Source organism: Schizophyllum commune (genome assembly GCF_000143185.2).
Source record: "Schizophyllum commune H4-8 unplaced genomic scaffold SCHCOscaffold_10, whole genome shotgun sequence".
Lineage (NCBI taxonomy): Eukaryota > Fungi > Basidiomycota > Agaricomycetes > Agaricales > Schizophyllaceae > Schizophyllum > Schizophyllum commune.
In genome coordinates, this window is record NW_026089547.1 from 213,222 (window position 1) to 238,840 (window position 25,619).

A 25,619-nucleotide genomic window follows, 5' to 3' on the forward strand; every position below is an offset into this window, starting at 1 on the left:
TAGCCTCCGCGTGTATCGATTTTATCTCGGAAGTCTTCGATAGGCAAGGTGTCGTCAGGCAGACCATCCTTGACTTCGAATCCATCCAAGCCTTGTGGCTCATCTTCCTCCTCGTCCGCCGGGTCTCGCACTGGATCTCCTTGCTGCCACGGTCGCCGCGATAGTGCGTCCGCGATCGCATGGGATTTTCCAGGTACATGGCGAAGCGTGAAGTGGAAGAACAAGACTTGCTCGATCCACCGGTTGACGTTGGCGTTGGGGCCGCAGCCTGGATTACTGAGCATGCCCTTGAGGAACTTAGCATCAGTCTCCACGACCAGTTTCCGGCACCCAACAAGCCAGTGATACGCGCTCTGTAAGGCCTTCATGACGCCGAACAGTTCACGCTTAGGTTGAGAGAACCTAGCCTCTCGCTCTGTCAAGAGCATTGATCCGAAGCGACAGTAGTAGAACTCCTTTACATCACTCGGATTTATTTGTAGGATGAACCACCCAACCGCTATATAAGATGTGTCGACGCCGAGGGCAGTGTCCCAGTCGGTCTTATAACTGACGGGCTTCAGCGGCGGACTCTTTAATAGAGCGGTCTTTAGCTCATTTTGCGCGTAGCTCTGAGGTAACTCCCACGCAAAGGGTACGCCATTTCGCGTGAGCATCACCAAAGGGTCTGCCTTGACAGCGTAGTCCTTTATGAACATTCGGAAAACGCCGGTGAGGCCGAGGAACTGCCGGACTTCAGAGACGTCGTGGCAAGGGCCCCAGCGCTCAATGACGCCTACGCGGTCTTCCTCCGGTCGTCGGCCCTCGTATGTGCACAGATGTCCGACGACTAGTATTTGAAGGGCTATCAAAAGCGACTTAAGACCCGAAAAGGTGCCGCCTGAATATCCCATATGTTGTAACACTCTGTTGACGTTGAGCAAGTGCTCCCAAACAAAGCGTCGGATGCCTGGATTTTCCGGGATAGTCTCGAAGGACCCGTCCGGAAGCTCATAGCGGGTTTCCGGTCCTCGTATCGGTACATCATCGATATAAGGAATCGTTATGTCCGGTATAAGAGGCCGTAGGATAGTTGTGACATCGTCGTGGAATATAGGGACCGCATTAGTCCATCCCATTGGCAATGTACGAAGTCTAAACGCTCCAAAGGGCGTTTGAAAGGTAGTCAAGTCGCGAGAGGACTCGGCGAGTAGCCGCTCATCGTAACCGACATATAAATCGAGTATACCACCACAGGCGCGACCAGCGAACCAATTGGCTAAGTCATCGGTCGCCGGGGGTACACCAGAGTGCGCGATGGTAACCGCATTTAAGGGCTCAAGACTATGAACAAGTCGGAGGCTCTTGCCATCCTTCTTAACCACGCAGAACCACTTCGAGCGGTAGGAAGAATTAGACGGCTCGTACACGCCAGCCTTAATCTTCTTGAGAATAATCGCACAGATTTCCTCGTACAATCCAGGCGGAATGGGGATATTGCGCTCTACCCAAGGCTTATGTGGTACGACCGGTATTGAGACAGGAGGGAAGAAGTCCTCACGGAAGCTTCCTCGCTGCTCATCGTTCCAAGCAAAGGTCTTGTTGTGGGCGCAATACATCCAATCCCTTAGTTTACATTCTTCTGGCGAAAGCAGGTCGCCGTGAAGTTTATGTACCTGTTCCCGACGCTCAGCGGTATATCTTCCGGTGGGCGTGAACTCGGGTGGATTGGTAGGCAGTTGTGGCATATCCTTCTCAGGATCGCCGAGGATGTGGCGCTCGATGCGGAATTCCTCCGGTACAGTGCCGTATACAGGCCGCACCTTGAGAGCCACTGGCTTATATTTCCTTCCAGCGAGGACGGCTGCGTCTACGTCCGGTCGCTGGGGAAGTGCATCCACTGCTCGCTGAATCACTGTGTCTACAGTGCAGGGCACGCTGGACGGTTGGTTCGGACATCCCTCTCGGCCATCGACAGTCCGCGAAGTAAAGGTACTCGCTGATTCCGCCTCCGGTCCGTGAAAGAAGTTGTATAAAATAGTCTTGTCCTTCTCACACTTGATTTGGTCCGCGTTCAGAGACGCTTGCAAAAAGGCAGATTGAAGGTTGACTCGTGTGAAGGTCGTCGACGCTTGCGGTCGCATGACGCTACGGATTATGATTTCTTGTTTTTCATCCATCTCGATTTGTAGAGCCGCTTCTCCCTGATCCTCGAGAGAAGAGATCAGTTCGCAGAAGCGTCCGGAAAACCCGGATGAGCGCGGACGTGCTCAGGAATCACGCCTCGGGCGTATGTGTGCATAGTAACCTTATTGCCAGTATTAGGGCAAGTAATGGTCACCTCCTGGTTGCCGTCGCGGTCATTGGTATATACGGACTCGCACAGAGTATCAAAAGGTCTCCCTAATAATACTCGGAAGGCGCCGGTGTCCGATATGTGGCACTGCAAGTACACCGTGATCCCAGCGAAGTCAAAGGGAATATTCCTCGCTAGACCCAAGGTCGAGTTGACCTGGTTATTGGCGCTTTGCATGCGTATGGTAACAGTCGGGTCGTAGGAAGCGCCGCGGTCTCGCGCGCAATCCTTAGACATAGATACGATTTGTGAACCACTGTCCAAGATACTTTCGTCCGGACCATTGTTGTTAATATTCGGCCAGACGGTACGCAGTGTCGCCGAAGGTTCGCCCGCGAAGATGACATCGGAGCGACCGCGTTCGGGCAGACTCTGGTAGACCTCAAGTCGGGCGTCGATCTGCACATAGGACCCGATGGGTACCTTAGTGTGGGCGCACGACGGTAGCTCGACCGTCGTGGTAATGACCTCGTTCTCGAGTGCGGCCCAATTCACCTGAACTGGATCGTCGGACTCGCTACCTCGGCCGAGATTGGGGCGCTGTCCTTGAGCGTAGCCCAATTCTTTGCGTTGGTAAGCTTCAGTGAGCAAAGCCACACGCAGGACTTTGCCAAAGTTGTTGTCGATCTCGCGCTTCCTAGTCAACAGTTTCCTTAGAAGGTCTTGTAGAGTAGGACTGACTCCCAGGAATTCGCGCAGCGTAATTCCGGTCATCGGGCACTTGGTCGACAGTAGTTTCTCTAAGACATCTTCCGAGTCTACAGAGGTTTGTATAGGAGCCTGGACCTTCGCCGCGGGCTTCGCACGACTTGCTTCGCCGGGCGCTGCGCCGGGCTTAACAGGTAACGCAGAAGGGCGTTGGTCGATGGGTATAAATCGCGTCTCTGGCACTGAGCGATATGGATGAGCAGGACCGGCCTGCGGTACAGGGCCGGGCTGCGAATTCGTAGTCTTAGCGTTGGGCGCCTTCGCAGGCGTCGCGTACACGGACTTGTTTGGATTTTGTGGCAACGAACTAGCTGCTGGTTTTAACTGGCTCTCATCACGCCCCCAGCGTTTATCAAGGTATTGGGCGTGAATCCCTGAACCCATCAAAAACCCTGGGACGACCCCTCCTGGACCGACGGTGGCTGAGCCATCTCGCCGACAGGCGGGTTGTTGTAATGCGCGATCTGCTCCGGGGAGAGCTGCTCGGTGAACTCGTCCCATCCGGGAGGAACGTCCAAGCCTGAGTCTAGTATGACACTCGGCTGTTGCTGCGGGATGCCCCACATGCCTGAGTTGGTGTATTGACCGATGTAGTTCATGAAAGGAGCGACCACATATTGGTTAACAGCCGCCTTCATTTGCTGCCACTTAGTGCGCATCGGCAGGTCAAGCGGACCATTGCGACGCGGTATAATTTCGCCTGTCTTAGTGCGGAAGCCTCCAGCGTTATCGGGTACGATCTCGCCGGACTTAATCGCATTCTGACAATCAGGGCAATTGTTCATGAAGTGGCCGACCTCACCACACCAGTTGCAAGTGTATTGAGGTCGAGGGGGACCGCGCTGTCCGCCACCATAATTATTCTGGGGTCGGTTGAACGATCCAGGGTAGTTGGGCCGGAACCCACCGCCTTGCGGGGCGGCGCTGTTCGTGTTGAGCGACAGCTGGTTGGTGAGGCGCTGAATCGTCTCTTGAATCATTGCGAAGTTCTGATCGGACTTGGTACGTCCTTGAGCGAGCTCGGTATGAACTTCGGACTGTAGACTACGTATAGCGGTCTTAGTTTCCTTTTCGCCTTGGCTAGCGCGCTCAGCAAATTCGTGGAAATCCTGCTCGAGTTTAACTAAGCGAGATTCACTGTCGCCCGAGTAGGATACTGCGTGCGAAGCGGAAGCCACGGAGGTCCGGGTGGACGCGACGGGATAAGCGTCGCCAATGGCGTTCTGGGCTGCAGTGAAACCGCGGCGCCAGACTTCGCGCATGGTGGCAACAATATCTTCCCATCGGTAACCTCCTTCGACGATGGATGTGTTAGTCGGCCGTTCCGGAGGATTCGCGTTTTCCTTGCCGGGTACCTCAAGACTGCTCGACTTGCCGACCAACATCATGTCGAGGGTCGCAAGGAACTGAGGCGTGCAGACAGCGGCGAGGCGCGAGCAAACTTCAAAATTCGAAATCTTGTAGTTGCTACGGCTGAGTTTGAGGATACACGGAGCGAAGCGACGAAGGAACACGTTTCCACGAGTCCCATCCTGCTCGCCAAGTCCGCGGAACTCGCTACAGATTTGGCTGAGCTCTGCAAGCGTTCCGGACTGCTGACCCGATATTTCAGGGTACTGTTCCAGGATCGCCTTAACAAAGTCCTCCCATGGTTTGTTTTTGAACGCGAGCGCCAGCTCCTCCCACAAGATGCGCGTAGCAGTCTTTTTAGCGTGGAGAGGCGCCTTAGCGATTTTGTCCGCGTCGGACGTGATCCCGTGATCTTTGAGGTATGTATCAAGATCTCGTAGGAATAAAGGCAAGCCACTCATATCATCCTCGTCGAAGCGAGGGGCGTCAGACGCCGTATGAGAGTAGCGAGCGGTAGACATTGGTTTGGGAATAGAAGTAGAAGTCGAAGTCGGAATAGAAGGAACGGGACGGGATATACGAGTCGGATTCGGAGTCGGAATGATTCTGGAAGCTGGAGTCGGAGTCGGTTCTTCGGTCGAGGCTGGTTCGGTACGGTCGCGAGTCGGAAATAATTCAGAGAGAGACGGAGTCGAATCGTCGGACAGAGAGCTCAAGGGGGATGAAGCGCGTGGACCCTGTGTCGCGGCCGGTTCGGGCTCGATGGAAAGACGAGAGAATGAAGCAGAGAGGTCGTTGGCGACCGAGAGAGAAGTAGGAGAAGGAGGGTTCGGTTCTGTGTCCTCAGGGAAAGCACCTGGTAAGGTGTCGTCCGCTTTGGATGTTTCTACCGGACGTTGGGTAACGGATTTCCGGGGTGATGCTGATCGCGATGTGCGACTGGCTTGTTCCGCTAGACGCGCTCGCTCTTTGGCCTTTCTCTTGGATCGCTCGGATGTAGAGCTATCCCAGTCCGGTCTTAGAGCCGAGAGGCTGGATTTTTGTCCAGGAGCCGTCGTGACGGTACCCGAAAACACAAGTAGAATTGGAGAGGGCCTTAATATGACTCTCGAAGTTCGCTCAGCAGCTAGTAATTTGCTGGCTAACACAGAAATATCCCCTCGCGGTGGGCTCCAGATGATGGGATCGTACGCTCACGAAAGACGCGAAGTACAGTCTAGCTAGACGATCCACACAACCAAACACCAACAACCACGATAGCAATGAACACGCTAGACTGGAGGCGCTACGAGAGCGGGCGAGTCCGAGTATTTATATTACTAGGGGATAGATTGTGTTGTTTATGCCAGTTCCAGACGAGCTGGACTGAAGCGAGAAGTCGAGTGGGGCAATCGGACGTCTCGGCGTTCTTACGAGCGCTTTCGGGTTTGATTGAAGTTCACAAGGCGGTTTAATGCGCTCGGAAGTTCAGGCTTTTATGATGTGTAAAGTGCGGGTTAACGCGGTTGTGTTTATTTGGTGTGGTGTGTAGGTACTAGGGCTTCTCTGCGCGGGGCGGGAAAAGTCCCCCGAATCGTATGTAGGTCTCGGTATATAACTTGAACGCGTCGTCTCGGCCGTCCAGACCGCGCGGTAACACACAATGCCTATCTCTGAGTCAAAATCCAACTATAACGCCTATCCGCGCGTTCTTCTGTCCGAATAATCGCGCAATGACTGCGGTTCCTGGCGGTAGAGCGGTTGACTGGTCGGGTATCCTCCTGCGCCGCGATGCCGGGCGCGATTCCACACTTGTTGATGTTTACCAAGGCAAGGCCGGCCTGGTTTCCACCCGTTCCCTTGTGCGCGACGCGGCTCAGAGGCCTGCGCGGCGGGGAGCGTACAGTCTGGACTGTCGATACGCGGGGAGCGAAGCCCTTGCCGGGGCGGACAGCGCTTGGCGGCGCCGACGCTCGGTTCGGAGTTCAACTCGGCGATGTCCGAGATCACGAGCTCGGACCCGAAGTTCCGGTCTCGGACCCGAAGTCACGTGTAGTCACGTTGATGGTTCGAGTTCCGCTTGCGCGGTGCTCTGCGTGTCTCCGCATGACGGCGAGCAGCAGGAAGGCTTGTCCGAGCCCCAACAATAATCTAGATTCTCTTGACACAGCAGGGCAAGAGGACTGAAGGCTTGAGGCGCGTATAGCGCGGCTACTTGATTAAGTAGGGCCCGCCAAAGGACTCGCAGGATGTCATCGACGACGCGCAGACTCGTGATCAGGCGCCGAAGAGCTCGCTGCTATCCTTGGTCAGTCATTGCAGATGGATAATGCTGCGGACTAGTTGTATTGAAGGTTAGGAAGCGTGGCGCTCCTGGTTTTCTATGTCATAAAATACCCCCGACGCGCCCGTTGTACAGTCGCGACGTCGGTGCAGTATATACGGATCCGCCCATACAATCTAGACCAAGTCGACTATATATCGCTTGTTTATGTATGTTTTTCCGCGTTTTTCAGCCGCAGGGCGTATCAAAGGGAACAATAAGCACGAAGCCGTAGATAAGCGCCGCCGTCTTGCTGAGCGAGACAACTCTTCCTCATCGCTATTCCTCGCTAGCGATGTCCAGCCCTCCTATCAAAGAAATCGTTCGCGGCATCCGCTTTGATCTGGACAACGCGCCCGCCGTGCTCCAAGACTTCGACGACAATCGCTTGCCCGACATTTGTGTCGCAGACGGATACAAGGGTTCTCGCGAGGACTACGCAAAGATGCTTATATCTATCGGTACAGGGTACCTTGTCGAAGCTCTGAGCAACCATGTCATCGAGCTGCAGCTCAAGTACAGGATCCAATTCGATATCTTGGTGCGTCTTCCGGAAGTTCGGCGCCACAATATCATTCTGATTAGCTCCTAGCGCCTGCAACGCCGGATCCTCACCTACGACTGCCTTGCCGCCATCTCCTACTACTGGCTTTCCGACTACACTGTTGAGCTGCCCGGCGTCTACAAATGGCAGAAGCGCATGGTGTTCAGGCTGATTGCATTCTTCCATAACCTGCGCGTGACCTCGCCGCAAGACTTCAACGACGCCTTCGACGCCGTGTTCGGCCTGTTGATTGATCAGCTCGCTGGGCGTGACGATTATAAGTACGCCTTCTACTTCAGGACACCTTATGCGCCGCCGATGCTCTTTCCAGGGACTTCGGAATTGGGGTCGATGCTGACCAGATATGGCTTTCTGAGCTTGAGTATCGTAAGCGTAAGCGCCCTGAGACGGTGCGCAACGAGCAAGAGCAATCCCAAGAGCCTGCGGAATTTTGCCCGAAGAAAGTTAAGCCCGATTCCAACACGGCAAGCGCGAGTCGGACAACCGAGGACGATGAGGATGCGCGAGCTTTCCTTGAGGAGCAAGAACTTATCGAGTCTTGGATTTGAGTCCGCAGGCAACGCTTGGTCAAGAATCTCACTCTCGAGACCGTCAGGAAGCCGCCTATGAATGGTGCGTTCTCGTTCCTCGCCTATGCGCATGTCCTCTGAGATGTCACAGTCTTCCATAAAATCTCCTCGCGTCCGCAGACCTTTGCGTAGTCCGAAAGCAGCGCCGCGAGTGGGATTCTGCCAATTCCTTGACCGTCACGTTGGCGCTGGCCAGAGCACAAGCTTCCCCGGCGCTCATGGAGAGCGAGTTTGCCGACAAGACCTGGTAATCCAACTTCATCCGAAGGCGCCTTTTTTATGACGTCCCGTCGGCACATCTGCCCTCAAGCATTGAAAACTCACGGATACAGTCTGCTCAGAACAATGCCTATCGGATTCATTGACGAATTGTATTACGCCCCTGTATGCCCTGCATCAACGTATATCAACTTTGGGAGACGCCTCTCTTCTTCCCCTAAGTCGTGCGACACACAGCTCAAGGGAACCACGAGACCGTTGTTGCTAGCGGAGGAATGTGAGTTGATATTTCGGATATTGCTGAGGAGCTGCCCAATTCGGTGATTCGGGCCTCGGTGCGGCCCGCGACACGTGCTGGACTGGGTATTCCTTCTCTTTCTCCGCCACCTCGTAGAGACATTAACTTCTGCTGACTCGCAATGCACCCAATTGCAGACTAGAGGAAGCTCCGGCTACGCCGGTTCTCGACCTTGCTTGCGGTTCTAGCACTGGGCATTCGGTCATTTATTGAGCGCTGTTGACCTTTTGATTGTGCCTGCGAAAAATTCGGCTTCAATAAGGACGGGGAGATGTTGGACAATCGGCCTGTCACATGATATGACTCATGACTCACATGACGGATGCATGGACACACGTGGACACACATGGTTGACATCATATGTTTATTGTTTACTTGTTCACTGCTTTATCACATGCTACCTACCATCCTGTACATATATAAGGAGGGCCCAATCTGCCCCCAGAATAACAGGTCTTTACCTACCTCTGCGCTTGCCTCATACCAAGCTCCTTACCACCAGGTAAGCAGTATAGGCGCGCTTCCCAGCATGCTCAACAGGTTATGAGCCCCGGTGAGCTGTGTTCAGCGCCCCAGTGGCAGCGGCACAATGAGTAGCGCCTCAGTGGCTGCAACTCATGTCATCTGCGCCCTTGCTGGCTGCGATGACGAGCAGCGCCTTGCTCGCTTGCCTGTTCGCTACTAGCTGCTCCAAGCGCTGGCGAAACCATGCCGGATCGCGCTGATCGCTGCTGATCTTTCATGATCGCTGCTGATCGCGCTTGATCAAGGTGCCCATCTCTAGCGGAGATGCTGGCCCTTCAGGGCGCATCGCTCTTTCGCTCATCGGCGCAGTCCCTACCGACATGCTGCCTCTATGATGACATGCGAAACGATGCTGATGATCTTCCCAGATCACAATGTCTAACACCCTCACCTCCACCGTGCCCGTCTTCAGCGGCAAGGACTTCAAGTCCTTTGCCAGGAAGATGAAGGCCTACCTCCAGTTCCAGGGCATTGACAATGTCCTGACTGAGGAGAAGCCGAGTCCAATCACTACCACTAAGGAAGTGAAGGGCAACGAGGAGGAGCTCAAGCAGTTTGATAGTGACGATCGCAAAGCGCGTGGTGCTATCATCATGCGCGTTGACGAGCGTCTCATCGACAATGTCCCTGACGAGGACATGGTGACTGCTAAGAAGCTCTGGGAGTACCTGAATAAGACGTATGGCTCAGCGCAGCTGGCCGACATCTTCGGGTACCTGCAGACCGCTCTGAACGCCAAGTTCGACAAGCGTCAGCACCCAGATCCGCAGCTGAACGTCATCCTTCAGCAGTTCACGCGTCTGAAGAACGAGAATGTTGCCATTCCCGAGTTCTTGCAGGCCATGATCTTGCTTGCGATCGCACGGGTCAAGCCCGTGACGACGAATCTCCTTCAGTCTCACTCGAAGACTACGCTCAAGGTCTCGACTGTTCGCGATGCGCTTCTAGCGCACTACTCGCAGCAGGGGATGAGCACGAGCGCCACTGCTCAGAAGTTCAACACCAAGCGCAAGCGCAATGATCCGAAGTACTCTAATCAGCAACAGGGCGGAAGCTCTGCGCCCAAACAGGGCGACAACGCTGAGAAGAAGAAGAAGAAGAATCGCGGCAATCGCGCTGGTTACGAGACCTGCTTGCCAGGACTCGTCTTACACGGCCAGAATTCAGCACCATCAGACGTCCAAGCTGTTCATCAAAGTTATCTCCGAGTCTCTTCTGAGCCTCAATTCTCTGGCTTCCTCCTCTTTGTTTTGCTCGGAGAAAAATTGTATGTACATGTAGAGCTGTATAGAATGATCCTGCGAAGTCTCTGAGGATAAGACCTCCTTGTGGACGCACAGTGGAGGGAGCTTCTCCACGTGCTGAAATGATGAGAGGCCCTTTGCACAGCCTCAATACTTGACGGCACTTGTTCTCCCCGTCGCTCCTGCAGAACATTGCAAAATTTCATAGAAATATTTAGGAAAGCTTCTATGCGGTCTACACATACACTCTGTGAATCTCATTGTCTAAAAGCGCTGGAATGCAAAGATATGACGCTTCGGAGACTTCCGAGGTGCTTCGGTTCTCGGGCCGAGCATCCGGCCCGTTCATCCGACGCGTCCGTGCAACGCGTCGCTTGTCTTCCACCACCACCTCCCCGCCCTCCTCGTCGCCCCCTCCGCCTCCGGACACCCCTCCCCCACTCCATTTCTTCTTCTTTTACCTCGAGTATACGCTCAAGCCGCTTGCCGCGACGACGACATCACCAAGATAACCAAAAGCACCGGATGATGCTGACCCACCAGGCGTGAGCGTAGGGGGACCGCGGGTGCGTGTACACACCCCGCCAATTGACGATACACTAACATTTTGCTTAACTCGCGTATGGTGATGCAAGAACGGCGCACGATCGGCACGAGGACAGGAAAAACGGGTCGAACACCGTCCCACTCCCCGCCATCCTCCCCCTCAAGCCGGCTATAAGCGCGCGGGGGGCTGGCCTAGGGCGTACCATGCGCCCTAGGAAGCCCCTCCATGGCTGTCCAGCCATTACAGCCCCTTTTGCGTGTGCAATGCGTGCGGGTGGGGTAGTGCATGGCACCCTCCCCCTCCCCCTCTCCCTCGGTCGCGTAAAATCGCCTTCGTGGCGATTTAACGCGCCGCTGGTGATGTAGTTAACGCTACCGAGCTAGTCTACCGAGACTAGCTCTCGATGTGCCGCATCTGAGCGCAGCCGCGATTGGCTAGGCCAGCCGCGCGCAAAGCTGCTGCCAGCGGCGGGGTTTGCCCCTTCGACGCGCTAGCCGGCTATGTACTGCCCTCTCCTTTGATGGAGAGGGTTTATTTGTTGGCTCTGCTGCGCCGTCGCGTCGTATCTGCGCCTCGCAAAGGCACAGGTGCAGCGGGAATGCGCAGTGACCTCCCCCCTCCCACTATTCCCTCCCCCCAGTGTGCTACGTGCTGCCGCGGACGCGTCTCTCGATGCGGAAGGGCGCCCGAAGCTTGGGGGGACTTCCCCTTACCCTCCTTCCTCATCTCGCTACGCTCCCGCGCTCCACGCGAGCAGCGGGAGCGTGTCGATCGCGGGCGAAAATTTTCACCCGCGCTTTTTCGCGCTTTCTTCTCGTTTTTTCCCTTCCCTCCTTTTCCATACATAGACTTACAATAAACAGATACTCTATCTACTCACTGACATTTCACGCGCAATACAAGGCGTTGCCGCAGCATGCGGCGCGCCCCCGACGCGCGAGGCGGGGCGTGCGTGACGCATCTGCGAGGTGACGCGTGTCACGCGAGCCGCCCGACGCGCGCGCGGCACGCATCACGGTGTCGGTTCCCAATACGGGCATTGCTCGGGGCCGGTGGCTGGCACAGAGGGCGGACGAGCTCGGCTTTTGCCGGGCCCGACGTCGCCTAGATTTAAAACCACAGCACACAAGTTGTCGGGTTGGTTTTGAATCTACTGCACAAGGTGTATGGCTATTGCACTACCCTTGTGCTTGTCCATCACAACTAGTGCGGGTGGGTAGCACCACTCATATCCCCATGCCCCTCCCCCTCCCCTTCTCCTGTGGGCATGGAAAATCGCCTTTGCGGCAATTTTCCACATTGCAGGAGATGCTTCTCGCGCGTCCACTGGCGCGTCCTCGACGCATCCGGGTGCGCGCGCACGCGTGATATTCCTTCCCTATGGGCATCACGTGCACCCTTCTTGCAGGGTAAGACTGCATGATCGCCCTCTGGCCCATCGTGCATACTAACCTTGTCAGCATTTGCTCTGAGATTTCAGTGTGCGTTCACCACAGATATAATAACTGTCATGTTGTAAACTTGTGATATATAAGGAATTCTTCCGCATTTGGCAACTTCTGTACTTGCCTTTTATGGAATTTCTGAGCCTCCCCTTCATTCCTCTTTCATGGCTCAGTGTGTAAGGGCTTCTACATCTGACCTGCTCATGATGGCCATGGTGGTTTGTGGGGCTGGTTTGGGTGGAATTACTATGAGTTCTACATAAACAGGCAGGTCTCGTAACCTGCCCCTGGGGCCACTTACCTAGTAAGAACTCTGGCAAGGGCAAGGGCGGCAACGCTCACGCTCACGGCGTCTCGGAGATGGCTGGGATGATCTCTTCGCTGCACGCTCCCGCTCCTCTCACACCGTCGGTGCCTGCCACCAAGACGTCCCACGTCGCGCTCATCACGAAGGACGGTACCTCTGTCCGCACCGTGACTGAGAAGCCCCCCGTCAAGAACGAGGAGGCTGTCGCTGACAACGAACACTCCAAGAGCGCCCGAGCCGTCTTCGACTTTGGGAAGCAGTTGGACATCACGGTGACGCCCCAGGTGTTCCGTCGCCTCGACAAGATCGTCAACGACCGCGGCATCCCCCGCGTCAACGACGAGGACGAGGAGATGGGTTCCCCCACTCCCAAGGCTTCTGGCTCGAATCTTCAGCTCGAAGATCTCGCTCCTCCGGCGAAGCGTGCCAAGATCGACTCGATCCCCGACGTCGAGATGGCCTCCGCGCAGCAGAATGACGAAAGTCAACTGTTTGACGGAGAGAGTCGCCTCTTCTTCGGATCGTCTGGCGGTGATACCATCGATCTCGACTGGAGCGCCAGTCCCTTCAACTCCGCCGATGATCTCCTCCAGGCACAGGGCGAGGGGATCTCTGACGAAGCCCTGATGAAGTCGATCGCGGACAGCGTCAACAGCTTCATGCTGGAGTCTGTCGACGCGGCGACTGCCAAGACTGCCGAAAGGCAAGTACCCTTCTCTTCTGGACCACTGCGCAAATCTCACAGTGCCACACCTCAGCGCGTAATTACTGTCGCAGCGGGGACCGTACTACATTCGTTGATGACTGGATCTCATGAATTTTGTACGAATAAATTTTGTGTGCACTCCAATATTGCTGCGTGTCCGAGATGTAAGGGGAAATCCGCTGAGAATTTCGGTGACTTCCCACCTTTGTGGATGGCCGGATGGTCGAGCATAATGCGGAAAAAATGCACCAGGGAGGCGGTGCTCTGAAACATCGTCAGGCTGCGAGAATATCTGCGAGTAACGAGTTCACAGTGTCGATTCCAGCGATGTATAATATTCCGGCCGTATGCTTCAGAAGGGTTTCCTCAGTCGAGGACCAGATTTTGGACAGCATAACCGATACAAGCGATGGCGCAGCACTGTCGCTGACCTGGAACGCGTCAACTGTGATGGTCTTAATCCCTCTGGAAATCACTAGCGCTCACTATCTGCTCTTTGACCCTGGCATACGACTCTTCGATCATGATATTGTTTTGGTCTCGCCATCGAAGGGCATCCCTCTTGAAACGCGCGCCTACATGCAGCATTTCCATGATCAGCACTTCGCCTGCGTCGCAACGTGAGGCCTTACCTGGGAGCCAAACTGGTACATACTTGAGTGCCGGGATCATATTCACCAGATACCTTCCAGGCGTTATTGCATTGAGAACTGCCTTGGCAACTGCTTCCGAAAGTGCAATGAACGGGTCGTTCTCTGATTCGGGCGCAAACCCGTACGCCATGTCGATGATAATCCGGCCCACTAGTCTACAGGTTGTGAGCACAGAAGCGCGCACAATGTTTTGCCAGAACTTACAAGCGAGCGCTGTCTTCGAGCCCATCAGGCTTTGCGTTGAGCATGTGACGGAGAAAGGCGTGGACGCAGCTAGAGCGCGTGGTGAAGATGCGCTCGCGACCTATGGGCCTATTGATGTACTCGTCAATGAAGCGGCGGCTCTTGCGCCTTGAGCAGGCACGTGAGAATCATCGGTGGCGCAGGAGAAGACGTCGCATTACCATTTGTCGCCTGCAGAGTATGCATATGTTAGTTACGGGGTGAAATAGGGTTGTAGCAGAGAATGCACTCAAAAGAGTACAGGTGCATACCGTACGGAAGGAACGGCAGTGCATGACTCCATCCCATCAGATCAGTAAGCATCGGCAAGCTTGTCCTAGTACGATGTAGAATGGGATGAGCAAGAACCGATCTTGCCCTTCGACTACCGGTATCACGGTGAAGAACTCACCTGCCCGAATAGCGCGCAGACCTCTTGTCCAGTAGGTCGGTGCAAGCGTCCCGGGTGTTCAGTATTATCATGGATTGCCCGAGTATCTCGACGTGCAGGATATCAGAGTCTGTCATTAAGTAATTTTGCTGGCGGGAGAGGATAGTGGGGTTATTTTCGGACGCACCATACTCCTTCGCCCATGCCGTATACGTCTCCCACTGCCTTTCCATCGGAAAGTTCAGCAGGTTACCGACGAAGGGCAATTTCCTCGGGCCCGGGGGAAGAGGTGCACGTCTGAGGCGGCGGACGTAGGTGTAAACCGCGACGAATACGAGAGCAAAAATCAAGGGCGGCGAGGTCAGCAGCATGGTAGTAGGATGCCTGGGGCTGGAAAAGGATGAGATCGCTTGCCTTGGACCTTTATACGCATCTCTGCGGATCCGCTAGACTGCACGGGACTCCACTGCTCCGGCCCCAACGAGTCGTATGAAGGGACTAGACCCTAGTGAACTTCCTTTGAAGGCCGAGATCTGAACCCCCTTCGACGGTCCGGCGGCGAAGTACTGACGCCTTCCCGCAGTCGGCTGTTGAGAGTGGAAATGCAAGACATCGCATGTTCATTCTTCTGGTCAATGGGCAGTCTTAGCACAGACGGGGGACATTGCGCGCCGTGAATCTGGCCTCTCCATCCCAGAAGCAAGCCGACGGGCCGTGTCCTTTTCGGTCCTGTTCTGCGAAGGCACTCAAGATAACGAATGCACGCCAAGGCGATCCACAAAGAATTCGCCTCCATAAGGCATGCCGAAGGCCAGGTACGTTCACTGCAGGCGAAGGTCAGACGGAAGTTCGAAGACGAGCGCCGAGGGCTACACGCGGGCTTACCAGCCAATGCATCACATCCGATTCATATTACAAGGGGTACATAATGGTGGCTCGAAAGGATGGCTGGTTTCGCGAGATACACATTCCCAAAAGGGATGACCGAGGATGCAAGCAAGCACATAGCATAAGGCCCTGCAGACCCATGGTACAGATACAGTCGTACACAAAGTACAGGCAGATAGAAATCCTCAGACCCCTCAACGCTGTTCGGGTCTCGGCTCTGCGCAATCTTTAGTACTCCAGCAACCACAAAAAAGCGACTGCACTCACGACTCCACTGCACGCTCAGAATCAAGTTGTCGTAGCCCTTCCCGTTGACCTTCTCCATCGCGCGCTGCGCGATCGCCCGGTCCTCGAAGCTGACGAACGCGAAGCCCTTGCCCTGGCCGGTCTCGCGGTCGCGGCCGACGTACACGCGCGCGACACGCCCGAAGACGCCGAACAGCTCGCGCAGGTCGTTCTCCTGCGTGTCCTCGGAGATGTTGGTGACGCGGAGGGTCGGGAGGTCGTCGCGGCCGCCGGCGCCGCGCATGGACTCGCCAGCGGCGCGGCCGCCCGCGCGCAAGGAGGGGGGAACGTAGACACCTCCGCCTGTACCGCCGGGCTTGCCGGGGGCAGCTGAGGGCTCTCCAGCAGGTGCGTCCTCGTCGGGAGGAGGAGCGTCTAGATAGTCAGATCAGCAAGAGGAAAGGATGAAAGAGTGGGCGGACGCACCGGCAGCATCGAGACCACCCAGCTGGTCCTTGTAAGGACACTTCGCAGTGAAATGCTGGCCCTTGCAAAGACGGCAGACGACCTTGCGGCCCACAAGCTTCGGCGCCGCATCCGCGGGCTTCTCCTCAGGCTCCGAGGACTGTTTGAGACTGATCAGCAAAACACGCAAGCAGACAGAGGCAGCGAACGCACCGTGTTCCCTGGCGCCAAGGTCAACGACACGACTTCAGCAACGGTCGTCGTCGAGGGATCGGGACCGGGCTTGTTCCCGCGCTCCTGGCCAAACTTGGCCCACTTCTTGCGCTCCGCGACCTGATGGTCGACGACGGATTTCTGGAGGGTGCGCTTCGTCCGGCGGGTGATCTGTCAGCGGCGATATGGTCAGTCCTGGCTTCCCCTTCATGCATTATCTGCGACGCGCCTTCACCCTCTTCCCCTCATCGTTCGTGGTGTACTCGATGACGGTACGGATGCCGTTCTCATCGATGTAGTCTTCGTTTTTCGGGCCCTCTGGATGATCGAGCGCGATTCAGATCAGCAGACTTCGTAGCTTCACATTCTGCGTACCGAGCTCGTCAACCTCGTCCGCCCATGATGTTTTCGGTGCTCTACACAACGGTCAGCAGGATTCAGCCGGCGCGGTAGGCGACATACGCTGAAGCCATGGCTGATGGTGGGGGGAAACAAGTTTTGCAATCCGGACCGACGAGCCGGCCAGTCAAGCCGTTCGAATTTCCCAGGTCGAACTGGCGAGAATCGCGACGGAGGTTTACACTCGAGCGAAGAATCGCTGCACGACAGGGCGTCTGCACAACTATGTGCAAAGAACGGCTGAAGCTCTTTCTTGAACTTTCAACTAGAGTACTAAACACCTACCAGGCAGAACTGCATACGAGACAGGGCGCGTTCGGGGACAATTGAGCATAGATCCATACATTAGTGCAGCCGCATAGATCACCTAGTAGTCAGTACCTGCGCGCTCGCAAGGGTACGCATACGTAAGTATAAAGTATGGATCGAGAGCGTCTATAGTGGTAAGGGAGTGGGCGGAGGAAGGGGAAGGTAGGGGGGCGGTACAACAGAGGCCTCGCGCCTCCGAGGTTGAAAGAAAGGTATCGCAGTTGAGGTAGGTTGATGAAAAGGTACAGAGCGAGAAGAGAAGAGAAAATGAGATCGTAAGGGGCGTAAATATTCACAGATTGGTCTGGGGGTTCAGATTACACATCAAGAAAGGTGCACATCGAGAAACGCACGAGCGAGCGCGCAAGCCATGGCAAGGAGCGCGTTGCGATGCACGGGAAAACAAGAAATGAGTCTGTAGGTAAGCGGGATACGTTGTCGCAGACAAACAAATCGAGGCGGGCGGTCATTATATATCGAGAAGGCGTGAAAGATTGGAACCGGTAGGCGGGGTGAAGGACAGACGAGACTGGACAATGGCGCCGGCGGACAGTGCAGTCCGCCGACGTTGAGCGGCGGGATGCCATCAACAAGCAAGACCACTAAGGCGAATCGGGCGCAGCCCTCGCCATCGCGCCGAAGTCGAGCTTGACCGAGGGCAGCGTGTCGCGCTCGTCATAATCGTCCCCGTCCGAGTCGCTGGCGAGAGCGGGGGAGACGTGACGCTGGCTCTTACGCACGGTTGCGCGCGCCTTGCCTTTGCCCTTGCGGGCCTGCGGGAAGAGTATCTTGGGCGCGCAGCGTAGGTCGGGGACGTAGTCAGGGTCGCTGGGGTCGAGCAGGCTGCGCGGGTCGGGCGACTTGGGCCTGTTCTTGGCATGGTCCCAGTTCGGATTGGGCAATTGGCGCTTGGTGCCGCGACTGTGGATCGAGTCAGTTGGGAGTTCAAGAAATACAGGCTGCGACGCACTAGACATAGGTGAGCATGGGCCGCTCATCCAGATCAGGGGAGTCACGCAGCTTCGCAGGTCCAGCCACAGGGCTTTCTGCCCTGCTCGACCGGCCACTGGCGGGCGTAGGCGTCGTCGGCGACTCCAAGAACGGGTTCTCCGGGGAGTCGCGGGCCACAGAGCGCGGCTTGGGCGTCCGCGGCGTGACCACCCGCCTCGTCGGCGTCTTCGGCGTCGGTGTCGTGGGCCGCGGCACCACGACCGTCTCGGTGATCTTCGTCGCCGTCGCGCGAACCTTCACGACCTTGCGGTGCGACGGCGGCGGCGACATCGGCGGCATGCCCGTGGTGCCCTGCCGCTGGAGCTTGCGGAACAGGACTGGTTGCTCCTCGTCGGCGTTGGATGGCCCCGCGCTGCCCTCTGCGTTTGCGTTCTCCCCCTCCTCGTCGGCCTCCGCGACAGGGGCGAGCCCGCGCGACATCCAGAATGCGTCCTCGTCCATCGTGCGCTCCTCCGACGTCTTGCGCTTCTTGGGCCCGCGCTCATCCTCGGTGTCGCTGTCAGTCTGAGGGGTCGCGCTGCGTCGGTTGCGCTTGCGCTTCTGCGTCCGCGGCGGCGTTGGGAGCGACATGGTCGACGCGGCTCGTTTGAGGGGGCGTTTGGGGGACTGCGGCAAGGATGTGACGCTGGTGGCAGGGCTGGCAGCTGCCTTCGCTGCTGCCCTCGTCGTCATGCCGGTCCTCGTCCCCGGAGTTGCTGATCCTGCCCTCGTTCTGGACGCCGCCCTTGTCGTCGGGCCAGTCGTCGCCCTCGCCGTTGAACCTGCTGTCGCCCTTGTCGTCCTGGACCTGGACGCCGGGCGCACGGACGATGACATCGGTGATGAAAGAATTGGGATTAGATTATCGCGAGCGAGTGGTAAAAGCTCGCGAGTGGCAAGAATTCGAGATGATGGCAGGAAACAAGTTTCGAACGGTCGCCGGATGCCTCGTGTCGGAATTCGCGTGCCATATTTGGCCTAGACCCAATTAGGCAACTGCGCTTTGTTTGCGCGTTTTTCCCTTGTTTGTTCGCTATTGTTCTAGGATCCGTTGTCTGACTCCATTGTTTTCTGCTGAGGCAGTGGCGTCCATTGTATTTGGCAGTCCACGGACGCAAATATGCGGAGAGAGATGTCAGTATGGAGGGAGAATAGAGACGGATACTGTATGCAAAGCAAAACTTCTGTGTGACTACCGCTGAACGATCTACCTTCTACAACAAGCTGCCCTGCCACCCCTGGCTCTATCCGAATCGTGAAGTCTAAGAGTATGGAGTATGTCTCCGAGATATGTTATAATTTACCTGGCACGAAGAGCCACGCGCCCATTATGAGTATGCGAATGCCCGTGCCAACGCCGAGTGTGCCTGCAGCTCCTATCTTGGCCAGCAACGCGCGACTGACGAAGCCGCCGAGGAAGAGGGAGCCCGCGCCGATGAGTCGATGGTCGCGCGTCTTGACGCGCTCGCGGAAGCGGAAGAGGCCAGGGTCGGCCATGAGCTCGACCCAGATAGTCGTGAGGACGACTGTAAGAGAGGGTCAGCAAGTGGCACCGAGCGATGCCTAAAGCACACGCACTCGTCGTCCCAAACTGCGTGTTCAGCCGCTTCGCAATGATCCCCTGGATGCCCAAGCTCGCGCTCATGAAGCACAGCGCGACGAACGTCGTCGCATTCGTCCATGCCGGGTCCCCGCGGTTGCTCGCGATGGGGTCCACGTCCTGGCCAGAGCGATACATCGCGACAGCGGCGGCCATGGTAAAGAGCGTGGCGATGAAGCTACCACCGACGAGCCATGACCGCCGCTTCGCGCCGACGTGGTCGCCGATGCGGCCGATAAAGGCGCCAGCATTGAAGGCGATGAGGGATGCGAGGGCTTGTTGGTCAGGCTTGTGGAAATAGCGGGGTTCGCCAGGTTCCCAGAGACGGGCGATGGCGACGGCGAGCTGGATGAAGTTGCCGGTCTGGAAGCCGCACCAGACGAAGACGGCGGAAAAGGATATGGCATCGCTGAGGAGGGGATGTTAGATGTTGTGAAGAGTGATCGAAGAGTGGGGGATTCGGTGGCTTCGCGGTCGCAGTGGGAGAAGGGGGAGGGCAGGCGACGCGCCATCCGGAGGGGACAGGGAGAGGGCAAGGGGAGGGGTATATGCGGCTGAGGGCGGTAGGACATCGATGAGAACGGGAAACTCACATGAACCCTGTCATGAAGCAGAAAGCAGCCAGAATGCCTGTACAGTGCGCCGGATCGACCTCGCCATTCAGGAGAGCGGCGACCGTATTCTGTTTCCGCATACCACCAGCCTCGGCGTCCACAATGTCATGCTTCTCGTTAACACCCTGGGCGTTGGATGCCGCCATGGTTGAGGGAGGGGTGTGGGACAGGAGCCTTCGTGATCGGACGATGTTCCGCTCTCAGTTCGAGTAAGAACCGATCGTGCTGAGCTGGCCGCTCGCTGGCAATGGGGAGGGGGCACCCGCGCACGTCGTGGAGGTAGAGAGCAAGATGGCGTCTTATGGCGGTCGGGATTTAGGAGCGCCGAGCGCCTTCGATCTGGGCTCCGCTGGCGCTTGGTACGGCGGGCCGCTCTTTCCGCCAATCGCGACTGTGATTTCTACCTCGCTCGGTAGCGTGTACACGCCACCTGCCCAGCGACGGGGAGACTGCTACTGACTTCGACCGGCTACTGGGGCGGTCAGCGGAGGAACTGCAAGGCAGGAAAGGTGTAGGACGAAGTCTCGTCATGGCAGGCTTGTCTTGGCATTCAAGAGCTTCATTCGGCTGTTGCCGAATGTCACCAGCGATTTCCTTCAATTGAACTAGAGGTACATTCCAGGATCGACCCTATCCTCCCTTCCCTGATTCCTTAATCTCCTTCGCAGATCTCCAGCCCGACTTCCCAATTTTCCTTCAAAATCTCTACAGTTGCATCTACAGTTGCACCTCGACATATCTCTGACGAAGCAGCACCCTCTTGGTAGCACTAGCACATAGCAGGTGAAGAAAGACCACTCCGCGAGACGCACGACCCGCGTCGCTATGTTGTTTCGCTGTGAGGCTTCACTGCTTTCGACGCCACTGGCGAGTGCGATGATGTTGAACGAGGACGTGTCACGTTCCAGTGGCCTAGGGCGACGGTTGCGCAGGGGCGACTCCGCGGGTCGGGCCTGTCGATGACGAGGGCATGCCGGTCCGTACATGCCACGGCTGACGCCAGTCGAAAGGACATCTTTCGCGAGCGCCATGACTCGTATGGATACACGAAAAAGCCAGCGACTCGTAGCGCAGCTTGCATGTCAAGATGGCCGGACCGCGGCGCGTCGATTGGTATTCAGATGACCGTGCAGTCACTGAATGTCGCAGTGAGGTAGAAGCCCGCCGATGATAGCAATCGTTAGGTCGTACGCGAAGAGCGAGACGAGCGCTTTCGAGGTGGCGGCGTAGGCTTGATAGAGCTCGCGAGTGCAACATGATAGCGAAAATACGCCCAGTCGTTGCTCGTGAACCTGTGCGTAGGAAACCGCACATTCCGCCTCGCCCACGCCGGCGGGCACCGAACGGGGTCGCGAGGGCGAAGCGGGCCCCGACGAACGGGAGACAGAGGTGGTTCGCTCTCGCCAGGCGATGGCGGCGGCGTCAAGCCCATCTTTTCCTGCAGGCGGCGGGAGCGGCGGACTTTGACGGGCGAGCGCGACGCGTCGTGCGGCGGCTTTGCTTTCGGGTTGTACTGGGTGAACCAGTGGCAGACCTCGTTCATGTCTCCGTCGTCGTCATCATCGGCGTCGGCGTCGTCGTCGTCTTCAACGGACGGGTCACGTGAGACGCTCGTGGGCCTGCGCGTCGCGCACGCGTCGGAACTAGGCGCGAGCAGGATGTAGCCGTTGGCCTCGGTGGCAGACAAGGTGGAGTCGTCGTAGTCGTAGGTTGGCTCATTGATGAACCACTGCGGCGCATAGTTGTTGGTCGGACGGGTCCATTCGTCGATAATCAAGTAGGCCAGGCTGCTGTACTGCCCGCTGAGGACTGTTGCGTGTACCCTGTTGAGCGTCTCGTCCGCAAAGGAGGCCACCGAGAAGGGGTGCACGTAGCACTCGACCACGGGGAAGTCTTCGGAGCCGGGCAGTATGGGTTTGCCACTATCCGGGCGAACACCACCATTGAGGTCTTCCTTTGTCTGCCGCTGGAAATTGAACTGCTTTCGAAGTTCCCAGCCGGCTTTGCTGACGGGGATGAAGACATAGCGAAAGAGTCCGTCAGGGCGAGAGAGCTAAGAAGTAGGTATATAAACACGTGTTACGACCCCGCGAACGAGAATCTTAACTGACCGCCGATAGAGGACGACGAGGCGTCGTGTCATCTTCATCGCGATTCTTGATGCCCGGGCTTGCCAAGTACTCTAATGCCTTCGCGGTCTCGCCAAAGGTCGGAGCCAGTACGAAGTCGCCGCGCCGATACATGTCACGGATATCCTTCCTGACTACGTGGCACGGTCATCATCGCGGCGTATGAGATGAGAACAGCACTCACGATGGATAACGTTCTCTTTCGACCTAAGATAGTACCAGAGACCGCCGCGCGGTAATCCAAAGATCCATTCCATACGGATAGCCTGAGTATCAAATTCAGTATAGGTCTCGTAGCTTGTTGACGAGCGAGTACCTCATCCTCGTCATTTACAGCTTCGTAGGGGATCAGGGGACAGCCCCAGAGTCTTTCTGTAGCCTCCGAGATAAGGCACCTTAGTTCGTTCCGAGCGCTAGTAGATATATCTATGATTGGGTGCATTATGAGGAAGCAGCAGCTGGCGCTTCGTTGAGATGGCAGGGAAGAGAAAGGAGGGAAGAACATCACGTGTCAGGTTCGGAATAAACAAACAATGATCGGCAATTGCCGTACTTTGTCGAAGGCCAACACTGAGTACCGATAGGCTGCTCAGAAACAGCGTCCACCAATAGGTCTGCGCGGGACTGTTAAGCGATGCGGTTGGGATCGCAACCATGTAATGATTTCTGAACCATGCCAGATGGTCGCTTGATCGAGCTATATGCGGTGGCAGAGCGTTGTCACACAGACGATGAGACGTACCTGACGTCGGAGGGTTCTCTGACATCGATGTGCATTGGGATAGCTTCCTGGAGGCAGGGTCAAGTCAACTACTGACAGCCATGATAATCACGCTCACCTGTGACAGACGCGTCTCGACGCGTATATAGCTCGGCTCCCCGACGGGTGACTTCTCTCTTTTCCTCATCGTCCACCCAGCACCTGAAGATACAGCCATGAGCGACTTGGGCAGTCCTGTTGCCTTCGAGGTTACGATCGCGAGCAGTCACCACGCCGTCGTCACCCTCGCCTTTTACTACACCGGCTGGGCGCTCGCGCTCGCGACGTCCGCAAAGCCAGAAAGCAGCGACCTCGTCGAGCAGGTCCCCATCACCATGATGCTCAGCACCATCTCCCCAGAGCTCGCATTCCCGCCGCCAAACCCGAAGTCGGGGCGCCAGGTCTTCTGCATTAAGACGTACTCGGAGAATGAGGGCATGCTCGAGCAACTCATAAGCCTCGGCGTGCTAGCAAAGATGAACACGAAGGAGCTGCAGAATGGGCCGCTGGTGGAGGTGTTGATGAAGGACGCGTGGATCGCGCACGCGTGCATGAAGTGCGTGAGGGATTATGGGCCGGTGGGACTGGCGAAGCCGTTCGAGTTGCCGGGCGAGCCGCAAATGCTGCGGTGTTCGAAGTGCAAGGTCGCGCGGTACTGCAGCGCGGAGGTATGCCTGCGCTTTTCACTTTCATGGCGAGTTTTCTAACCGTGGCGTATCAGTGTCAGAAAGAGGACTTGAAGGCGCACAAGCAGACGTGCAAGCTGTGGCGCACCCGCCCTGCCGAGGCGGCGCGTCGGATGGAGAATGAGCGTCGGGCGGAGATGAGCAGGGCAATGTCGCTGTTCGGATTCAAGGCGATGTAGCTTCGAAATCGTAGTACGCGGCAGTAAATGGAAGGGACCGCAAATGCGGGAGAAGGAATATGAAGTTTCGTCTGTGTATAAACTGTTGTATGTAGCATGCTTCTTCTGTACTGATAAGCTCTTGGGGATTATCTTGAAGTTCGGTCGGTCGGTCAGAAGAGTAGGCAGCGAGTGATACAGTAAGTCTCAGGGTGCCATATGGCCAGCAAAGCGCGTATGGTACCGCCTCACCGACAGGCTACAAATATCTGTAAGTTCTTGAAGAGGGATAAAAGGGAAGGATTCGCGACGTGGCCGCCCTGCAGATGAACGCAGGAGGCAGGTTAGGGTGCCGTGATGCCAACGTGATGCCGTTCCGTGTACCCTCGGCAATCGCCGTAAAGACGGGTCACCAATCACGCCGCAGGCCTCGTCCTTGCGTCCATCGCTTGGTCGCTCTCAAAGTAGGTCATTCGTGCTCCAGTAGTGCCTCCAGATCCCCTGGATACAACAAGGCTCTCGACTTCTCTGTCACTCTCCCTGGCTATCAACATGTTTCCGATAGCTAACGAAAAAATGCCACATTCATAGGCTAGATACACTCGAGATGAATCATAGCTTTACTCCTGCTAGCGCATAAACATACATAAGATGCCGCCATCTCATCGTATACGCCTCGCCAAGATCTACAAAACTCGCGTGCGCTTTCATCTCTTTGTACCCGTCCGACGCCCACTGCGGCAGCCACTCCGGCGTCTTCATATTCGCCGTCACCGCAAGCCGCTTGTACTCTCCCGGACTCAGCTCCCCAGGACGGGCGATCACTTTCCATGCTACGATCTGGGGGTAGTGCGATGGGAACGAGGATTCTCGCAGGCTGGAGATCCATTCCCAGCGTATCAGGTCCGTCTGGAGGCTCGCAACGGTCTCGATCCAGAGGAATCGCGCGAGTGTGTGAGCGAGACGCTCGAGAGGCGGCTGCGTATTGAGGAGACTTGACTTCCAATCGAAGGCGTCGGGTAGGCGATAATCTGCGTTAAGGCGGGTGCCAGTGAGACCATGACGAGGACGAGCTAACAAGTGCATACCATATAGCTCCCTCAGCAGCGCTGGATCTTCGGTTTCGAACTTATCCACGCTCGCGCGTGGGAAAGGGTCGCGCTTCGCGCCTTCGTCGGATTTCTATGCACGCAGGGATAGATTAGGTGAGTGCGTCTAACAACAGGGGGCATACACGCACCTTGCACACGTCACGGATGCGCTGTAGCAGATCCGCCACCTTCTTCACCTCAGCAATTATGTCCGGACTCCTCTTCGGTATCGTAGGGGCCAGTGGCAAGGTGAGTGGCGAACAGTTCATCTTGTGCGTCCTCCAGTCTTTCTTCTGGCATCTAGAGGACTAAGGAACCGTGTCAGTGCCGGTCATTAATTTGTGAAAGAAGAGAGTTCACGCACGCAATAGAACTTGGCTCTGCAAGACGAACATCTCTGGAGTGGCACCGCCTCGCTGGGCTTCCCGAGGCAAAACTCGCATGCGCCGCCAGGTGGGGCGATGTTGGTGAGGAGGTCGCTCAGGCTTACAGTCTCTGTCATCTTCGATATGGGGGATAAAGTCAGAGATGATAGTGAAAGGAAAGAACGAGCAGTCTTTGTTGTAACGCCGTTACATGCCAGTTATGCATGAAACCACGTGATCGATGTTCGACTGTGGCTTGGTCCGCTCTCAGACTTCACACATCGCGCATGGATGTCAGTAGGTAGTTTAACGAGAGAAAAACATTGGGTACATATAGAGTC

General features: G+C 56.4%; 10 protein-coding genes across 10 annotated transcripts; 3 read left to right on the forward strand and 7 right to left on the reverse strand.

The window, feature by feature from the left end:
* Positions 1 to 6,990: 6,990 nt before the first annotated feature.
* On the forward strand, positions 6,991 to 8,080 carry SCHCODRAFT_02512268 (uncharacterized protein; the record flags this gene model as incomplete). Its single annotated transcript, XM_003029067.1, has 5 exons — positions 6,991 to 7,236; positions 7,288 to 7,520; positions 7,571 to 7,795; positions 7,817 to 7,872; positions 7,962 to 8,080. The coding sequence occupies 5 exons, from the start codon at positions 6,991 to 6,993 to the stop codon at positions 8,078 to 8,080; spliced, it is 879 nt and encodes a 292-aa protein (XP_003029113.1).
* A 1,753-nt stretch (positions 8,081 to 9,833) lies between these two features.
* Positions 9,834 to 12,917, forward strand: SCHCODRAFT_02448105 (uncharacterized protein; the record flags this gene model as incomplete). The annotated part of the gene is made up of 3 exons (XM_050342544.1): positions 9,834 to 9,990; positions 12,379 to 12,572; positions 12,642 to 12,917. Coding segments are annotated over 3 exons (627 nt in total), but the record flags the coding sequence as incomplete, so codon positions are not given.
* A 300-nt stretch (positions 12,918 to 13,217) lies between these two features.
* SCHCODRAFT_02635949 (cytochrome P450) lies at positions 13,218 to 14,635 on the reverse strand. The gene is made up of 10 exons (XM_003028752.3): positions 14,574 to 14,635; positions 14,408 to 14,516; positions 14,268 to 14,332; positions 14,178 to 14,187; positions 13,978 to 14,124; positions 13,753 to 13,928; positions 13,607 to 13,695; positions 13,432 to 13,551; positions 13,324 to 13,384; positions 13,218 to 13,269 (listed from the first exon to the last, which is right to left on the reverse strand). The coding sequence occupies exons 1-10, from the start codon at positions 14,617 to 14,619 to the stop codon at positions 13,226 to 13,228; spliced, it is 867 nt and encodes a 288-aa protein (XP_003028798.2). The 5' UTR covers positions 14,620 to 14,635; the 3' UTR covers positions 13,218 to 13,225.
* Positions 14,636 to 15,293: 658 nt separating this feature from the next.
* On the reverse strand, positions 15,294 to 16,469 carry SCHCODRAFT_02511934 (RNA-binding domain-containing protein; the record flags this gene model as incomplete). The annotated part of the gene is made up of 4 exons (XM_003028751.2): positions 15,294 to 15,934; positions 15,986 to 16,134; positions 16,203 to 16,348; positions 16,413 to 16,469. Coding segments are annotated over 4 exons (993 nt in total), but the record flags the coding sequence as incomplete, so codon positions are not given.
* Positions 16,470 to 17,150: 681 nt separating this feature from the next.
* On the reverse strand, positions 17,151 to 18,783 carry SCHCODRAFT_02635961 (uncharacterized protein). The gene is made up of 2 exons (XM_003028750.2): positions 17,856 to 18,783; positions 17,151 to 17,806 (listed from the first exon to the last, which is right to left on the reverse strand). Exons 1-2 carry the CDS (start codon positions 18,464 to 18,466, stop codon positions 17,488 to 17,490), a joined length of 930 nt encoding a protein of 309 aa, XP_003028796.2. The 5' UTR covers positions 18,467 to 18,783; the 3' UTR covers positions 17,151 to 17,487.
* Positions 18,784 to 18,939: 156 nt separating this feature from the next.
* Positions 18,940 to 20,591, reverse strand: SCHCODRAFT_02635964 (uncharacterized protein). Its single transcript, XM_003028749.2, has 3 exons — positions 20,069 to 20,591; positions 19,454 to 19,884; positions 18,940 to 19,401 (listed from the first exon to the last, which is right to left on the reverse strand). The coding sequence occupies exons 1-3, from the start codon at positions 20,233 to 20,235 to the stop codon at positions 19,169 to 19,171; spliced, it is 831 nt and encodes a 276-aa protein (XP_003028795.1). The 5' UTR covers positions 20,236 to 20,591; the 3' UTR covers positions 18,940 to 19,168.
* Positions 20,592 to 20,621: 30 nt separating this feature from the next.
* Positions 20,622 to 21,232, reverse strand: SCHCODRAFT_02047683 (uncharacterized protein). The gene has a single exon (XM_050341617.1). It carries the CDS (start codon positions 21,118 to 21,120, stop codon positions 20,695 to 20,697), a length of 426 nt encoding a protein of 141 aa, XP_050198376.1. The 5' UTR covers positions 21,121 to 21,232; the 3' UTR covers positions 20,622 to 20,694.
* Positions 21,233 to 21,269: 37 nt separating this feature from the next.
* Positions 21,270 to 22,475, reverse strand: SCHCODRAFT_02670849 (uncharacterized protein; the record flags this gene model as incomplete). The annotated part of the gene is made up of 3 exons (XM_003028748.1): positions 21,270 to 22,142; positions 22,201 to 22,352; positions 22,403 to 22,475. 3 exons carry the CDS (start codon positions 22,473 to 22,475, stop codon positions 21,270 to 21,272), a joined length of 1,098 nt encoding a protein of 365 aa, XP_003028794.1.
* Positions 22,476 to 23,067: 592 nt separating this feature from the next.
* Positions 23,068 to 23,991, forward strand: SCHCODRAFT_02635970 (uncharacterized protein). The gene is made up of 2 exons (XM_003029065.2): positions 23,068 to 23,646; positions 23,700 to 23,991. Exons 1-2 carry the CDS (start codon positions 23,155 to 23,157, stop codon positions 23,841 to 23,843), a joined length of 636 nt encoding a protein of 211 aa, XP_003029111.1. The 5' UTR covers positions 23,068 to 23,154; the 3' UTR covers positions 23,844 to 23,991.
* Positions 23,992 to 24,721: 730 nt separating this feature from the next.
* SCHCODRAFT_02512163 (uncharacterized protein) lies at positions 24,722 to 25,415 on the reverse strand (the record flags this gene model as incomplete). Its single annotated transcript, XM_003028747.1, has 3 exons — positions 24,722 to 24,895; positions 25,063 to 25,221; positions 25,278 to 25,415. 3 exons carry the CDS (start codon positions 25,413 to 25,415, stop codon positions 24,722 to 24,724), a joined length of 471 nt encoding a protein of 156 aa, XP_003028793.1.
* Positions 25,416 to 25,619: the final 204 nt, after the last annotated feature.

Excerpts from the sequence above, each read along its gene's own strand:
- SCHCODRAFT_02635949 (XM_003028752.3), bottom strand. The coding sequence starts at position 14,619 with ATGGAAAGGCAGTGGGAGACGTATACGGCATGGGCGAAGGAGTATG. Across the intron at positions 14,333-14,407 it reads TCTGCGCGCTATTCGGGCAG|GACAAGCTTGCCGATGCTTA; the intron begins GTGAGTTCTTCA and ends ACATCGTACTAG. Across the intron at positions 13,270-13,323 it reads CCATCCGGCCATCCACAAAG|CAATATTGGAGTGCACACAA; the intron begins GTGGGAAGTCAC and ends TCGGACACGCAG.
- SCHCODRAFT_02635961 (XM_003028750.2), bottom strand. The coding sequence starts at position 18,466 with ATGTCGCTCCCAACGCCGCCGCGGACGCAGAAGCGCAAGCGCAACCGA. Across the intron at positions 17,807-17,855 it reads CCCATGCTCACCTATGTCTA|TCGCGGCACCAAGCGCCAAT; the intron begins GTGCGTCGCAGC and ends CTCGATCCACAG.
- SCHCODRAFT_02635964 (XM_003028749.2), bottom strand. The coding sequence starts at position 20,235 with ATGGCGGCATCCAACGCCCAGGGTGTTAACGAGAAGCATGACATTGTG. Across the intron at positions 19,885-20,068 it reads TGCTTCATGACAGGGTTCAT|CGATGCCATATCCTTTTCCG; the intron begins GTGAGTTTCCCG and ends TCCCCTCCTCAG. Across the intron at positions 19,402-19,453 it reads CACGCAGTTTGGGACGACGA|TCGTCCTCACGACTATCTGG; the intron begins GTGCGTGTGCTT and ends CCTCTCTTACAG.
- SCHCODRAFT_02047683 (XM_050341617.1), bottom strand. The coding sequence starts at position 21,120 with ATGGCGCTCGCGAAAGATGTCCTTTCGACTGGCGTCAGCCGTGGCATG.
- SCHCODRAFT_02635970 (XM_003029065.2), top strand. The coding sequence starts at position 23,155 with ATGAGCGACTTGGGCAGTCCTGTTGCCTTCGAGGTTACGATCGCGAGC. Across the intron at positions 23,647-23,699 it reads CGCGGTACTGCAGCGCGGAG|TGTCAGAAAGAGGACTTGAA; the intron begins GTATGCCTGCGC and ends GTGGCGTATCAG.